At 44.6% G+C, this 17,890-nt stretch overlaps 1 protein-coding gene across 2 annotated transcripts; it reads right to left on the bottom strand.

The window, feature by feature from the left end:
- Positions 21–7,035, bottom strand: SET (SET nuclear proto-oncogene). Of its 2 annotated transcripts, none has more exons than XM_021414365.1 (8): positions 6,629–7,035; positions 5,268–5,325; positions 4,139–4,281; positions 3,567–3,670; positions 3,281–3,394; positions 2,091–2,261; positions 1,849–2,015; positions 21–927 (listed from the first exon to the last, which is right to left on the bottom strand). In XM_021414365.1, exons 1-8 carry the CDS (start codon positions 6,699–6,701, stop codon positions 900–902), a joined length of 858 nt encoding a protein of 285 aa, XP_021270040.1. In that variant the 5' UTR covers positions 6,702–7,035; the 3' UTR covers positions 21–899. The 2 variants fall into 2 exon arrangements, with proteins under 2 accessions (XP_021270040.1, XP_021270041.1); XM_021414366.1 differs by having other exon boundaries at positions 1,849–1,995; positions 6,629–7,021.

The raw sequence follows: 17,890 nt of genomic DNA, 5'->3' as shown, positions 1-17,890 counted from the left end.
AGTGAAGACCAACCAGTCCCTTTGTGTACACATTTAGTTTTATTGTAACAAAGCAACTTGTACACTTTAACGTTTAAAACTGAGCATCTTTCTTTCCTTTCCAGTGAAACAAAAAAAAAAAAAAAAGAATTTAAAAATAAACAAGAACAAAATTACAATAGAGAATGTCAATTCCAAATAAGATCCTACAGGTTCTGCTGATTCTCCATCAAGTGGCAGGGCTCAAAGTCATCATTAGGAGAAGATTTTATTTTAAAAGTGTCATCTTAAACTGCAAGGATGTTTGTTAAACATCACAATTAAACATGCCAAAGGAGAAGAAGCCATGTTGTCAAAATGCCCACTTACCCCACCCACACATCTGAAACCCACCCCAGGCTGACCTTCTATAACCCCATTTTTTTTTTTTAGCTTTTTCTTTTTTTTTTTTAAACAAGAGAAAGTAGACAGATACATGTTGGTAAATGCTAACTGTCCATATTCACATAGAGACACAGTGTATTCTCTGAGCCCAATATACAGAGAAAGAAGGAAAAAAGCTAGATTCTATGCACTACTACACAGGGGCCTAGCACTCTTCAGCTTCCAGCAGAGTGAAGGGAGCAGAAGGTTTTCTTTTTTCCCACAGAACATGGTGTGTTGATTCCATAAACAGTTTTTGTTTTGAGACAGAAAGGGATAAAAATGAACTTGAAACAGAAACCGGTAGATTCTTTTCCACTGTATTCTGCTCAAGGTATTTTCCCCAAATTAAATTTTGAACCATGGTGTAGAGGAGAGAAAAAGAGACCTCAAGAGAACAAGGAGACTGAGCACAAGAAAAAAAAGACAGCAACTTGCTCCCAGGGACTGGAGAAAAAATTAAAAAGGTAAAAAGGGAATTTGGAATCCATCAGTGTTCAATTAGTCATCTTCTCCTTCATCCTCCTGTTGAAAGACAAACAACAATTAAAAAACTCCAATCACTAAACTCCAGATAGCATGAACTTTAAAACGCAGTAACCAGAATGTTCTGCTACCCCAGAGACTACAGTCCTACAGCAATACTCATAGCACTCTGCACCATGATCTGTCCCTCTTCACTGACAGTGACACTTGTCGTGAGTTACGCATCTACGGTCAGTACGGTGCATCCCAAAGAAAAAAAAAGTTTTGAAGAAGTTACCACGACTTAGAATCACTAATATTCATTCTTTAGAAAGTGAATGAATTGTTTTTGTGTTTCCTTTTTAACTCAGAAGAATAACATTCTTCAACTTTCAGATGCTAATATTCTAGGTTACAGCCCATTACTCAGCATACAGTGTCTGGTACCCACAATGGTCCTCCTGCCTCAGTAACCAGAAACACTCACTCAGGTTCAACTTCCCAGCACCATGAATGCTGTCTCTGGAGCCCCCCTTGCTCCTAAGCAAAACTTAATTCCTGAGCTCAAAGAGTCTTAGCTAAGATGCCGATAAGTCAAAATGAACCAACAGGTGGGAGGATCACAGAACTGGATGCACCAACAAAAGCTATTTACAAGTTTTGTTATACTGCTCACTAATTAATAATTTTATTAAGCTAGAGCACATACTAATATCCTAATTCATCTAGAGCACTTTCCTTACAGGTTTACTAAAACCATGTTACACCATGATACACAAACATACTTACCACTACACTGAAATCACTCTGTAAGTTAAAGCACTAATAGTTCTGCTTCTCTCCTAAAACTTTGTCAACGTTTGTACAGATAACTACCTTTATACCAATGGCTCAGTATACTCACAAGAAGGTCCCTCTATTAAACTGATTTGATTCTCATAGACCAGAGCTAGAAAACAGGTCAGGGCTAAGAGTGCTCACCTCTCCTTCCTCTCCCTCATCATCATCTTCATCTTCTTCTCCCTCATCTTCATCTCCTTCTTCATCAATATCCTCCAATCCTTCTTCCTCTTCATCATCATCATCATCTTCCTCTCCCTCCCCTTCTTCATCATCCATATCAGGAACCTTAAAGACACATACAATAACTACAGTGATCAAATTCACTTTTACCTGCACAGCGCTTCTGCAGGTATCCATCAATAGCACAGCGCCCTTCTTACCAAGTAGTACTGTAATGGATTGGGCCAGATGTCATCCTTGATGACTTCTCCTAGTTCATCAGCACCTGCATCAGAGTGGTCAGTGAACCAGGTAAAGAAACTTTCTGGCTCTTCATGCTGCCTCTTCCTACTGGCTTTGTTCTGTGTCTGGCTTGAACGTTTTGTCAGGTCCTGAAAACAAAATTAAGAAGTTCTCTAAATACATTTTTACACTTTTTTGTGTGTGTTCCCCTCTCCCACTCCCCCCCCAAAGTAAAACATAACCACAATTTAGAAACATACTCATCTAAACAACCAAAATATGTCATTTATTCAATCTTTCAGGGAAAAACCTTAAAATAAACGTTTGGAACCTAAAGGATTCATAGCAAAAGATACCACTCGGCAGCAGGCCTACTCGCTTCTTTTAATGACTTCCACTGACACGCTGTGGAGACACAAGAACTTGCATTTCCTTTATGCCTCCCTGTCACGGGAAGTAAACAAGTGTTTACTGAAATGCCAAACTTAAAATAGCTTAATACTACTCTAGAGTCGCTGTGACTGTAGCTAAATGCTACACCTCCAACATAAACACACAGTTTAAGAAACATTCTGTCTCCACGCTTCGAAGCTCTGTCTTAACACTGAGATGAAGACCTGCCTGATGTTCTTATCTTAACACTCTCTGCTTTGAAGCCTTCAGGCCATTCTTTGTGGTAAGAAAATAAAAACGCACTCGCCACTAAAACATACATCCACCACGTTAGCCCAGAAGTTTCATAAGTTTGCAACAACCCGATTCCTAAGTTTGAAAAGAATGCAGCTATCCTGTATTTAATCCATTCTTTCTTGGGTTATAAGATAATTCAAAACTTCCAATGTCTGTTTTCTTGATAGAATCGTAACATTTATAGGCTTATATTATTTAATAAAGAACAATACCAGAATTCACATCAATTTTGTGGTATATTTTAAAGACCGTTCAGCTACTTTGTACTAAAACTGTAATTTTTGTACAATAGTTCAACTGCATTAACTGCATATCTCCATGTAAACGTAAAGCAAGAACTACATCTATAGAAAAGAGGAAAACGGGTGGAGAGGGGAAGAGACAGCCACAATTATGAAAAAAAGTAAAAGGAACACAAACGAAAAGGATGGTATCACATACAGCAGCAACTGCCTCTCCCAGCTGCACAGATACACACCTTTCCAGATTTCCATTTGATCTCAGTTGATTTTGAAGATGGGTCTCCACTTTCATTCAGGTGAAACTCTTTGGAGAGAACTTTATTTTCAAAGTATGGATTCTCATCAAAATACTGCAGAGTTGAAAGCAAAGAGTTAGAATGCACAGAAAGTAATCATATACATGCCAACTCAAATCTGGTACTAAATAGACAACTAAAAAGATTAAGTTACAAACTACAACCCCATACACAATTACACTCAAAAAAGCAAAGTCGCAAGCAAAGGAGTACTCCAAGTACTTACAAAATCTATTCTGTAACCTGATTTGATGTCTTCAAATTCTGTCACCTCGACTCTGGTCAAATAATGCAGTGCCTCCTCATCTTCTTCTCCCAGCAGTGCAGATACTAAGGGAGAATTAGGAATCCCAAGTTAACAAAGCTGTTAAACATATGTCTCAGACATGAAATATAGGAAATTTACACTGCATATGATTTGAAAAGCAACGCATTTGTCCGAGCCAGCTCCTTGTGGCCCATTTTTGGGGGCAGAAGCCAGAGAACAGACTATTAGCAGCTGTATTTTCTTTAACAAGGCCAATTATTTGAGGCAAGCATGAAACTTATTTAAAATACAGGAAGAAAATTGCCATGGAATTCTAGTGATCAAGATGTTCCTTTGGTCGACAAACACAAGAGCTAAAAAAGCTTATAAAATGTACCCTGTGACAAAAAAAAGTGTTTGCATACGAAGCAGGCTTCTGTGTAAATGTACACCCAGTAACATTCCTAGAAAACGCTCAGAACTGCAAGAGCCTCACATTACAAGCAAGGAAACATTGAATTTATGGAAACAGAGGGCTATTAGCAGTATACCTTGCGGGTGGTTGACAAATGTTGTTACCCAGAAATTTGGGATTTTGGCGATCAATTCTGACCTCTTCTGGAAGAATGGTTGGCGGAGTTTGTTGTATTTCTGTTCTACTTTCAAAATTTCCTCACTGGCTTGTTCATTCAGTCTGTAACAGAAAGAGCCACGCTAACCTCACAAGAGAAAACTTAAAGACGTATCATCAGCAGTTAGCTACAAACTGAACAAGAGTTAATTAAACTAGTCAGGAGCTCCAACAGAGGCCCGAACCTGCAACCACTGGTAAGAAACACCCCACCAGAAGCAATCACACACATCTTAATAAAGCGTTCTAAACGCATTTTAACGCTTTGCAATATTACACGAGGGGCAGACCCCTATTTACGCAATGCAAAGTAGTATTTAACATCTTAAACGTTTTGTTTGCAAGACACCTGTTGATGTACAATGTGTAACACTATCACCCGCCCTTTATAATTTCGGGGCAGGTAAGCATGACTATAGCAAAGCAACTTTGTACCCCACATCAGTAAAGTCTTAAGACACAACACTTAATTGGCTTGGTAAAAGATAGAGCCCTGATACCACGACTGTTCCGCAGGGCCAGAGCCTCAGTAGTCACCTGCACGCTTTGCAGGACAGCGTGCACGGAGATGAGACCCAGGCCAATACTGACAGAGCACCCGCTGCTTGGGGAAATTAGACTAAAGTTTCAGTGATGTTTTCTACCTGTTACTCTACAAACACACAGATGTATAAAAAAAACTATTTGTAATAAAGCTATCTTTTCACTGCTTAAAGGCATGAGAACACTTTTGCAAAACGGCACACACGTTACCTGGGAAAAGCAGTAAGAAATAAACCTCTAACCAAAACTATCACCGTGAATTTAAAAATATAAACTCAACTTTCTGTATTTTTAGTTAAAAACCGTTAAGCAAGAAATCAGGATACTTCTTCAGAATTTTGGTCATACACAAACAATTCTTAAACCTGGTCAGGTCAGAACACAGCGTGCACTATGGGGGAATTTGAAGAGACTGAGAACTACTGCCAAGCACTTCACTAAACATTTTCATTTTTGGAAATCTTTTACTTTCTGCTAAAGAAAAACGAATGCTTTTTGATCTTTACCTGTCTATTTCATTCTGTACTTCATCAATGTGTTCAATTGCTTCCTGTTGCTCTTTTTCTGAAAAATAAATGAAAATGCATCAAAATCCCTCAATTCTTGAACCTGAGGAACCACTTGGCGTTTTCACTTAAGACCTTTTCCAGTGACCTACTGTAGAAATACAGGTATTTCTATTTGGCGCCTTCAGCATTACCAGGCCTTCAAGTTTCACCGACTTCATGGCGAAGTATTGCTGAAGTGCCAAAAAGTTTGCAAAAATGGGACTCCTTACAAGTTTACCTCCAAAGATCACAGCTCAAGTTCCTCTATACGGTTTTACAAATCAATGTAGATAGTAAGCGAATCATGAGAGATTACTAACAATTTCACTAAGAAGTTGGAAGCCTAAAACCAACAGATTTCAAGGAATACACATTAAGTAATTCGGAGGAGACAGAAATATCAATGAAAATAGCCCAGCTAACAACGCGCCACCTTCTAAAAACCGAAAAGCACATCGGATGGGCTAGTTACAAGGACAGAACTCCGAAGTCGCGCTTTGCCGGCTATTTTCTCATCGCTACGTCCCCTCGGACGCGGCCGGCAAAACTCTCGGTTAAAGGCCGCCTGTTTACCTATCGGGCCGGGGGATGAATGAGCTGCAGCGGGAAGGGGCCGGCGCGGCGCGGAGCGCTCGGGGCTCCCCGCACGGCTCAGCCCCCGCACGGCGCGGCCGCCGGGACAGCTCTCCCCGAAGGAGCCCGGTCGCGCTGCGGGGAGCACGTGTGTGACCGCAGCGGGCGCGGAGGAAGGAGAGCGCTGCGCCCTTCCCCCGGAGGCGGCAAACGGGAGGAAACCCGCGGCGCGGCGGCGACCTTTAAAAAGCGCGGAGCCGCCGCCGCGATCGCACGTGGGGAGGCGCGGGCGGTTCGCTCGGCCGAGCACCGCGTGGCCCCGCGGCGGCGCCGCTCCATCCCCGCGCGGCGGAGCAGCACCACGCGGCGGCGGCGGCGCCGCCGAGAGCGGGAGGCGGCCGAGCATCATGGCGGCGGAGCACAATGAGGCTCCGCGGATGCTGCTCCGGGAGGGGGGGAGAGCGGGGGGGCGGGGGGGGTCCCGCTGCTCCGCCGAGGCCGCAGCGCCCCCCGCCCGGCCCCGCCTGCGCCCGTGGGGAAGGAGGCCGGGCCGGGAGCGGAGACAAAAGGGCGCTAACATGGCCTCCTCCTGCCGCCGCCGGGGCCTGCACATCCGCCCGGCCGGCCCCGCGCTCTTCCCGCCTCCGGCCCGGCCGCGGCCCGTGTGCTTGGGGAAAATGGCGGTCGGTGCGGCGCGGTGCGAGCCGGAGGCCGCCATTCCCTTCCCGCCCCCGGCGCGGCCTCACCTGAGGTCTCGTCGGCCCCATCGTGGTTGGAGTTGAGCTCCTTCTTACTGACTTTGGCCGCCGGCGCCGACATGGTGGTGGTGCGGAGCGGAGCGCGCAGGGAGGGAGGGGGCTGTAGCGGGGCTGAGGGAGGGGGGGCCGCGCGCAGACTCCTCCTGCTGCCGCTGTGCTGCTGCTGCCGCCGCCGCCGCCGCTCTGCCGCCCTCCGCCGCCTCCTCCGCCCGGACCTGGGGCTCCCGGATCACAGGGGGCGGCAGCGGCGCTCGCACTGCCTCACGCTCCCCTCAGCCAGAATCGCCGCCACCGCCTCCTCCTCCACCTCCTCCTGCTGCTGCTGCTGGCGAGGGGCGGGCGGCGCGGAGCGCATGCGCAGCAACCCCCCCCTCCGGGGCACGGGGGGAACGTAGGCCGCAGCGCGCAGGCGCACCGAGCCCCCCTCCCGGGCGCTGGGCAGCGGGCGGCAAAGGGCGCAGGCGCACGCCGCTCCGCTCCTCCAGAGAGGACGAGCGCGCCGCTACGCGCAAACGCGGAGACCGCCTCCCGCCGCGGGCGGCACGCGCGCAGCCGCAGAGAGGCTCCTCCCAAGCCCCGCCCCCCATCGACCACCCCATGCTGGGCGCCCATTGGCCGCGCCAGGCGCTCTCGTGGGGCGGGGCTCGGTGCGGAGACACAGAGGACGGCGCGAGAGGCGGGAGAGGGGAAGGAGGGAGGGAGACGGGGGGGGGTGAAGGGCGGCGGCGCGCGCAGGTGTGCGTGTGAGGAGCGGCGGGGGGCGATGCGCGCATGCGTGCGCGCTGCCGTTGCCGCCACCAGGCGCACGTGGCCGCGCACCTTCACTGTGAGCGCTGCGCTCGAAGCGCGCGCGCGTCCCCTTAGTGCAGCCCCCGCCCCGTGTGGAAGCGCCGTCCGTGGCGGGGTGATCCCGTCGTCTCGAGGGGGCTGGCGGAGGTTCCCCCAGGGGAAACGTGTCTGAGGGTTTGGGACCCGTGATCCTAACACACAGCCGCCCCGAGCAGCCTCACTACCTGAGGTGGCCCTGCTGGCCCAGCACCGGCATCTCCTGTGCTGCCTGAGGGGTGGCCCTGCGGACGTGGCTGCCGCTGCCTCTGCGCTGCTGCCTCTAGCTGGAATATGACTCAGAGAACTTCAGATGTTATGTTCCGAGGGCACAGGGGCCCTGTCAGTCACATCCAGCCCACTCTGTTGGTGTGGGAGCACAGCCCTAGAAGGTCACTGAGCCCCAGCGCCTGCCAGCACACCTGCCACTGCAACCAGGGCAAGCAGACTTTAAATAACCGTTTTTGTCCCTTTCCACCTGTTGTGGAAGAGCTCAGTGCAGCCTCCTAGCTACAGTGAGCTCTGTTTTGCTCTTAAAGTAACAGCTGAGCCACTCTAACAAAAATGCAGCACAGCACTTTCAAATGAATATTACGATGCAGATCGAGCTAAGAAACAGACACAGCTTTGATGAAGTAGAAACTTGCCCTTTGTGGTTTGCTTTCCAGTCACACAACATTCTCACATTCTCCCTGCCTCTGTTTCCTTTCTTTGCCTCCTCCTCAAGTTGCCCTTCCAATGTACTTATCCAGCAAGGCCTGAATCAGCTCCTGCCTCCTCAGAGGCCCCACTGTAGTATCTCGATTCCTCTTCCCACCTGTTGCTTCCAAATCCCAATGTTTTTTTCTTTTGTATTCCTCGCTGTCACTTCCTGCCAGCTCTGCTCCCACTGCCACCCACAACTGCTGTGGCACAACCACAGTTTGCACTCTGCTTCCCCATGCAAACAGGAGAGCTGCCACCCATGCTGGACACAACAGCTAAGCAAATCATCACAACTTTATAATGCAAGATGATCGACTTTGCCCCTAGAGGGATGTCTCAAGGCGTTCCTGATGCCCAGCACAGCAGCAACGCTTCTCTCATGCTCTGTCTGCATCACCCACGATCAATTAATATGGATGTTTCCACATTCAGACAAGGTAAGGTAAGCTCAAGTGTGCAGCGTGATTTTCTTTCTTCTGTTTTCTTTTAATCTCTTCACTATGCAACTGAATATGTTTCCTTTTTTTCTCTTTAATCACTTGTAATATACTATTCTGTTCTATGGATTGGTCTTTCAAGGTCCGCAATTTGAAAATGTAGGCCATATAATTGAAAGCTAGTTCTGTGATGATCAAAGGGGCATATGCTTACTCCCTACTACTTCCGCACATAAAGCAGTTATGTATTCCTGAAGTGTGATTTGTGGGTTCCATTGATGTATACCCTTTCACCCAAACTGACCAGTTGCTTTTACAGCCTGTCTTTTCTGCTTTTCAAAGGAGAACCTCACTTTCAGTTCATCCTTAGTCTGACTTTTGGGTATAATTCATCAAAGGTCTCTCAACAACAGGTGCTTACATGCTTCTGGGGCTGGGTTCAAACAGTTTGACAGCAACTCACAGAATGATGCCTTCTCTGCACTCCCTTCATTGCTTTATAGAGACGTAATGAAATAAAACGAAGCCACTGAGTTAGAGTAGTTGTTGAGAAGGAAGGATGAGAGCCGAGCACCTAGCGGCTTTTGCAGCTGAATTGATTTACTCTTTGTTCTTCCTGCATTGTCAACATGTGTGCTCAGGAGGAACATGACTCAAGTATTTGTGAAAAAGCAAGTAGCACAATTCTCAGCTCAGTCTGAAACTGTTCCTCTTTGTGGGGATCCGAAAGCCCACGTAGTTTCATTAAAAAGGAAGGAAAATGGCATCCAGGCGATAGAAAGCCTTGTTACATGAGTTATCTGCTGTTACACAAGCTTTTCCAGAAATTACATGCGATGTTCAGACATAAGACTATGCTTAATATTCATGATAACACTAAAAACAAACAACCCCCTTAGAAAAACCTTTTATAATTGATAAATATTCAGTCACTTTCCTTCACTGCTATCTAATGTTTTTCATTATCCGTAATTAACACCTAGGGCAGTTTCAGTCCTTGAATAACTATTGAGGGGTTAAAATGTACGGTTACAATCCTGTGAAATAGGAGATGTGTTAATGCATTTAGAGAACATGGTGTCCTCCTCCTCTCGCCTTCTCCTATATATGTATATATTACATCAAATATAACAGACAAGTAACACTTTTTCCTGAATGACACCATCCAAGTATCTCTGCTGCCTATACCACAAGTAGCTGTTTTCCACTGGTATTACAGTTTCCTCTTCTCTGAACTTCAGTTTGTATGGTTGAAGTTGCAAAACTGGACTGTCTGTGCTATCTTCCCAACTGAGTGCACGAGTACTCCGGTGTTGTCAAGTAAAGAAGTTAGACCTTCACAGCCTTCAGGGTGGCAGTGACTGTCAGATAAGTGAAGGAAACTTGTGTTCGTTTTCCTCTGTATATTTGAACGTCTGGGGGGGTGTTGGCAGCACCTGATAATGATTAATGGCCTTACAGTTTACATAGAGTGTAGTGGTAGTTGCACGTTGTTCTCAAGAACGGAATAAACAGGGCCTATTCAAAAAGACCATCTCCTCTAATGCAAAAGTTCAGATCTCCCAATATTTCTTTCTTTAGGTAGGTATATTACTACAAGACAGAGACATCATTGGTAACCATGCCTAGTTTTTGTACCATCAGCTGTACCTATTAAACACGGACCCTTGATTTGGCAAGTAAAACCAGAAAATGTGCTAAATCCTCACAAATACAGTGTAATGGTGTGTGAAAAAATGAAGAATACATTTCCTGTTAACTATGCCTGCTATACAGAATGGGCATACATAAAATCATGCAAGTCAGCGTGATTAATAGCAACTTATATTTTTATAGCCCTCCATCCGAAAGAATCTCACAGAAATTACTGTATGGAGATAGAAAACAAGGATCATTTTACCACAGCTGAAATACAACCAAACACTTTACAATTGTACATCTACACTGGGAGCCTGGTCTTCCACCAAAAACCTTGCAGGCTCGGGCTCAGTGTTTGGAATAAAGATCCCCCTTGCAGTGCAATATAAATTTTTTTTTAGGGTGTATGAAAGCTTTTAAATGACTGAATACACCCATGAGTTGAAAGCTGAACAACATTTCAAGCGCACATAAGCTCGTACTTGATAGTAAAGTCTGACTGACATATCAGTGCTTACTCTAAGCAGCAGGCAGAGACACACTGGCTGCTTTGCTGCGTGTAATCAGTTTGACAGCCCCCAGGAATTGCCGAGTCTCCATGACCCTGGAAAGACAGTTTGGCACATATATTAAACAGGCAAATACCTCCCCTCCAACTGTTTATTCATCTCCACTAGTCACAGACCTTCCCAGCCGGCGCTCACATTAGCACGGAGTGGTTAGATAATGATGGAAGAATCTTCCACGTGTCCTCACAGTTGTTGCAGTCAGAACCCTCAGATGAAAATATTGCCGGATTAATTACTGCCTTTGAAGCAGGATGGTGCTTCAGTAGCACAGACAACAGAGTGAGTAATGTTATATCATTGAATAAATCCAATGATTCCGTTTGGATTTTTTTCCCTTAATTTTTGGCCATGTTCCTACTAGAAGTAGTTGCTAAACTTGATTTTTATTTTTTCCTGTACCAACATTTTTAATTTACCAGAGTGCTTGCCTGTAATTTAGGAAGAGCTGGATGGTCGTGTAACACTCTCTCATTCCCAGATACTAGAGACAAAGAGGCAGCCAAAATGTTTTGAAAAATCTTAAAATAAAAATTCGAAGTCAATGAAACCTAAGACACTTCTGAACATGAGATGTAGGCTCTTCAGATCTGTGGGTACTTAAGAATGTTTTGTTTGTTTCTTTCACATAAGGTGAAGAGTTGTGAGTAGTGCAGGGAGCTGAAATGATCAGTTCCTTCCAGAACATGAGGGGAAAATGCTTATTGGAAGATTCTCTTAGAGTTACACTTGGAATTGTGAAATTAAGAGTCCCTATCCAAAGAGACCTTTGAATGGTGGAGTTTCCTGCCCATCTTGACTTTCATTTACATTTTTTACTCCAGACATCAGCATTATCACAGAGCACTGTGTCTGTGATTATTGACTGTACCAACAGACGCACACCTAGATGCTGTTATTAATCTAGCACTACTGAACTGCAGCTTGTAAAAGCAAAACTATTTACATATCTACCTGTCCAGATGTGCTACTGCCACTTCCAGATGTGGATATCCATCTCCTCTAGCCTGAGGAGTTCATAGTTCAAGATGGGATCTGGAATGTACAAAAGACTTGTTCGAAAACATGTATTGGCATATGCCAGAGTGGTTCTTCACTATTTGCAGTGCCTGCAGGATACTTAGATTTCCCTGATGCATTCACACCTGCAGATTGTCAAGTCCTTTTGGTAGGGATACACAATTACTAGTTTTGTGGGACAGAATTAGGGCCAGTCCGTCCTGTGTCGAGGCTATGGGAGCCTTCAGCTAAGCTCAGTACAGCTAGAATGTTTTCACAGAAAATGTCTGGAAAACATGATATTTATTTGAAATAATCAGATCATTCATTAATACCTGTTGTGGATGGTTTGGTGTTTATGTTTGAGGCTCTTTTACTACATACACTCCTGTGTAATGGAAGCTCTAAATGGAAGCTGTTGGACAAACTGACCACTCACAGTAGGTATTCCTAGCTCAAACAATCGATCACTAATAGGGACTCTTTCAGACTAAAATACTGCAATATTAATACTGGGAGTTACTCTGGGATAGCTGTGCCAACTACATTTTAGCATAGAAGGCCCTGAAATAATAAACAGGGGAAATAGCTTCTTGCCTTTGCTTTCTGCTCCGTCCTGAGAAGGACTAATTTCCTTGCAGCTGGGGCAGAAGATCCAGCACTAGATAAAGTCCTTCTAAATAGTCGCAGTAGATCTGGATCAGAAGTACTCAAATCATAGAATGCCCTGGGTTGGAAGGGAACCTCAGGGATCATCTAGTTCCAGCACCCTGCTGTGGGCAGGGTTGCGAACCATTAAACTTGTATGAAAGCTGAATCAATGGTTTGGGATATCTAAGCAGTAGGGATAGAGCAATGTTGAGGGCTCATAAAACTGTACTTTGTTCTTCTGTAGGTTTTCCTTCAGAGAGCTTTGGATAATCGTCTCTCACTTTTCCACTTATTTGGAAAATTAAGAAGGACCATGAACAGAATTCATAAACATTTGCTTTCCATTATTTTAACTATGGCCAATTCTTGAAACTCTTACTTATCACCTCCTTAGGGCTATGCAAGGAAAATTCTTGCTGAATCCTAAACAAAGTTGAGTTACTTCAAGATTTGGCCCCTCAGGAAGAGCTGCAAAGACTCCAGTTTTACACAGTGTATCCCATCCATTGTCTTGCTACCCAGCGGCCGCTGTTTTTGTGGGAATCATGAAAGACTTCCCTTGTTACGGAGAGCGCTATCGATACTTGAACTCTCAGGGGAAGTAACCTCTGTTTCTATCCAGGAAATATCAGATTAAAGTAAATACACAGAATATCGCTCAGGGAAGAGTGAGTATGTGATTTACAATTCTTCCGTTTCAAGCTGGTGTTACTCAGACATTCGCAGCACGTCTTGAGTTTGCTGTAGGAGTGCAGTGACAGAAGAGGTGAAACAAAAAGGAGGAAAATATGTAGAGATGTCATATACGGTTTTTGCTATAATCATACATTGTACACATTATTCTTTTCATCTGAGAATGCCAAAACTCATTAAAAAATCTAGCTAAATATAAAAACTCTGTGAGAAAACTAATTCTTGTATTGATTAACGAAATGCCACAGTTATTCAGCTATCCCTCATTAGAGCCAGAGACAGAGCACAGGAATAGAGCTAGGCTCCAGCTTCAGCTACATAAAATGCTGCTCGAGTTGCCAACAATGAAGATCTGCAAGTGGAATTTGGTTAATTGTGTCAGTCTGTAGGAACGCTTATTATTTTTTGGTATTACAATGGCTCTGAGAGTCCCGAGAGTTCTGCGACTGCAGTCCCTTCGCGCAAGGTGCTGTCTGAACACAAAGCAAAGAGGTGGCTCTGGCTGGGAAGAATGTGAAGTCTTTGAGGACGTGGTTTAACTCATTTTTCTGCTGCAGGGTCCTGCTTATACATTCCCCCCCCCCCACATTCCTCCTCTCTTCCCCATCGTGCTGGCCCTGGATTGTGCCAGTGCCATTTTTGTGCAGCCTCATGTTAAACTGAATCGGGAACCTGATTTTAATTAAAAAATAGTCCTCAGAAAAACATTTATTTTTAACTCAGACTACTGCCCCAATCTGTTCCCTGCTGCAGATGCACAAAGAATGCCACAAGAAGCAAGGTCGCATCTCTGCAGGAATGAATGGGGAAAGGGTGAGGAACAGGTTGCATCGATCTCGCTGACGTAGAAGAGGTGTTTGTCAAAGTGTGCCCTAGCTTAGCCTTACCGTGGCAAGGCTGCAATTCAACTGGTGTGAAAAAAACACATTGTTGTTAGTTTTGTTTAAATTAACACGAGCAAGTGGGCTATCAATGCACAAAATAAGAGAACTTCAGGTGATACAGTAGAAGCTTTCAGTGTAGAATTTGACATCATTGCCAAAAAGCATCCTTCCCCTTTCAGATTCAAAAATAACGACTCTTGAAAACACACAAAGGAAATAACCTTTAAACTCTGTGTTTGCTTTTGCAGTGGCATGACTGGAAAATAATTTCATCTGCCTTTACAAAGAAAGCTGGGGGGGGGATGTAAAACAAAGTAGAGACCGTTTCCCTCCCACCGCAGCCGTACGTCTATTATCTGACTCACCACTTCTGGGATTCCTTCTGGTAGCGCTGGTTTTATTGCAATGAAAACTCAAGCGTGTGAAAAATATTCCCTATTTTCTGAGGACTGTTCTGTTCTCTGTTCACTGTTTCGTTCAGGTCAGTATTCCTTCCTTTAGAGGTTTGGAACTAAAGATTCAGAAAGTGCTGTTCTTAAGCCTTGTGAGAAGGACCCGCACAGTGGAAAGGAAGGGGGAAGGGAGAAATGAAAGGGGTGGAGAGTCCATATCTGAAGAGAGACTCCAGACTAGAGAAATTTTACTGACATCCATTCAGTATCCAGCAGGGTCTCCTTCAAGGGCTTTTACTGAGATCCAAAGACTCTTGCAATTCACAGGGGCATTTACATGCAACATTGCCCTCTGGGAGCTAAGGTATAACTGTACTCGTGGATAATAACAAAGAATACTAGCAGACTCCTATTGAAATGTCAACCAGGCACTACTGTTCTAGAGAGCAACAAAGAGATGCTAATATAATTAATTATGAAGCCTCAGTACCCTCATTAACACTTCTTTAGTGCCCAGATCTTTGAAAATCAGCTGTAAAAAGTGACTGTCAGAGTTAATTCTTTATAAATTGCCTCCTGTCACTGCAGCAAGTTCTCTCAGGCCATGGTGATGCTAAGAAAACTGTTGTGTGGGATTCTTTTTTTTTTTTCATATGGATGCAGTCGTATTGGTTATTAAAGGTATAATATATAAAGGTTGAGTGAGCAGGAGTTTGTCAGGATAGGACAGAGCAAAATCAAAAAGCCTTTAGATGACCCAGCTTCCATAAACTGTAACATAAATAGGAAAAGTTTGAATTGCTTAAATGGAAAACTAAGGACAAAAGAAAAACAGGAATGGAAGGTGTCACCATTTGGCATTAAGACATTTCCGGACCTATTTAAATGTGATGACTGCAGCCATTTTATAGCCTTCTCTCCTCCTACTGCCTTTGCAACAGCATTTCAGCTCCAGGCCTCATTCCAATGCATCCTCCCTCCCCACCACTCCCACTTACAAATATATATTTCAATAGGCTTAGGCTACACGGAGTTCCAAACCCAGCATGTAATGGGTACAATTGTCTTTCACGCTTTTCCACAGAGAGCCACATTCATGCCTTTTTGGGCTCTGCTTTGTCATGTTCTTCCTCTTTTTTTCTTTAAGTTAGACCAGGATCAGAACCCTACACGCACGCTAACAAAAAAGTTAAACAAACTGGCTGTGTTTGTAGTTCATTCTGTTACATCCCCATACCATTCACTCTCCTAAAGGATATAAAGATGTGATCTTCTAGAGAAGGTAAGAAACCTGGTCATTACAGATCACTTTGCATTTTTTGCAGCAGTAGAAACACTGAATGGTGACATAGCAAATTGTCTGCCTGCTCAATCTTGGAGGCACTTTTGTACTTTTGAGGAGATTTTCGGCAGTGCATAGTTGTGTGGAGCTATCTGTGTTTGTATGGCGTGCTGCAGGACCCTTTGGGCTCCTGGCTATACGTGGGATAACAGGAATCAAAATGGGATATTCTCATTCGCTGTTTCAGATAGTGCCTGTAGCACCAGGTGTGAGATGATTTTGCTGTTCTAGCTAAACTGACAATATGCAAACTCTTTAAATGGAGGTAAAGCTTACATTAACAAAAGTAGTCCTTGCAAACGGGACCGTCTTTTCTACTGTATTTGCTAAATTCATTAGGAACATGGGTTTATTCTCCACTCCTAGATCACATAGCAATGTCTCAGTAAACCTATGACGTAGTGATCATTTGGTGTTTACATAAATCCTAATTAATAAACAAAAGTACAAGAGATGCTCCAAAAGTAATGCCTCCTATTTTATGACATTGGCCCACAACGTCAGAGGCGGATGTTGGTGGGATGGCAGTAGAGGCTGAACCTTCCTGCCAATAACCCGTTCCATTTTGCTGCCCCGTGACAGATGGCAGCACAGGGGCAGTCTGACAGAGCAGCGTCTGACATGGAAGCGCGGATGGAGTAAAGCTATGGAACTGAATTCCTCCGTGTGGAAAAAATGACACCCACTGACATTCATCAGTGTTTGCTGAATGCTGGTAGAGACCAACTCGTGGGTGTCAGCACAGCGAGGGGCAGGTAGTGCGTTTCAGCAGTGGCAACAGTGACACTGAGGCACCTCTGCTGGTGCAGATTTGTATGAGCGTGGCATGCAGTCTCCTGCTCATCACTGGCAGAAATGCACAGCTAATGGTGGTGATTGTGTAGAAAGATGGCATTTTGTAGCTGAGAATTTGCTTTATCAACTCGTGTTATTGTGCTCTTCATATCTGTTGTAGTTTCCATGGAAATAAACAGGAGGCATTACTTTCAGAGCAAGATATGCAGCATGCTTGAAATTAAATATCTTGCTTTCTGAAGAGCAGTCAAGAGCTATCACACAAATTCCGCTTGCTTTACATAAATATAAAATTGATAGGACTCAGTAGAATGTAACTGCCTATTTCAGAACAGCCTTTTAGAAACACTTCTGCAAAGGATAGCCAATCCTATTTGGACGAGTAATACCTATCTGCAATGCTTTTTGAGATATTCAGGTGCTTTATATATATATATAACAGTTCAAATTTGAACAGCTGTTTGAGATACTGTAGACATAGCATGAGTTGATAAATTGATACACAGAGCAGATAAATAATATTTAGTCACATATGGTGAATACGGAATTAATTTAACAGATCTCAGTGTTTTCTTCCATGCTGTCAGCACTGCAACGGGTCAGCTACCTTTTAAGGGTGGCATGCTAAATTGTACATTTATTTCTGAGATTAGATGGTGGGCATGCTGATATAAACTCAGCAGGAATGAGGGGATGCTGTGCCTAAAAGGAGAGAGATGCTGCCAATCACATCGCTGACAGTATCTTCCCTCTGTCCAAAGCAGAGGATCCCAGCTGCCACCGCGCTCAGAGCACCATGACAGCCAGGAACTGGGATCCCAAGCCTTTCATGGATGCCTCTTTTGATATGCCATGGCTCCTGGCCCTGTGCCAGCTCTTCCTTGCCATTCAGAATCTGCCTGCGTGGAGTCTCTGCACTCCTGTGGAAGCTGCCACCTGCAACAAAGCAAGCTTTCCCTCTGCTCCTTCCCATTTGTGTCACGTTTGACTTAAGTCTCTTATTATCAATGTGGGAATGGCTATGGGACATGCAGTACCTGTACTGTGCAAGAAATCCTACCTATAATAAGGTTTAAAAGGGACCCTCCCCCTTATTGTACAAACCCTAACAGATCTATGACTAACGGAGATGGATTATTTTTATAACATATAATGCATGTATGTGCAACAGAGCTTCAGAAATGAGCCAACGTATTTTCTGCCAAAATTTCAAGTATGATTTTCAAATTAAAAAGAGGATCGCATTTGCAGAGGGAATTTGGGCAGAGCGACGGGGAAAAACGAGGTCAGAAGTTGGAGAAAAACGTACGAGCCCCTTATGAA

This window comes from Numida meleagris, chromosome 16, assembly GCF_002078875.1.
Source record: "Numida meleagris isolate 19003 breed g44 Domestic line chromosome 16, NumMel1.0, whole genome shotgun sequence".
In the NCBI taxonomy this organism is placed as follows: Eukaryota; Metazoa; Chordata; class Aves; order Galliformes; family Numididae; genus Numida; species Numida meleagris.
This window is presented reverse-complemented; position numbering and strand designations above follow the sequence as displayed.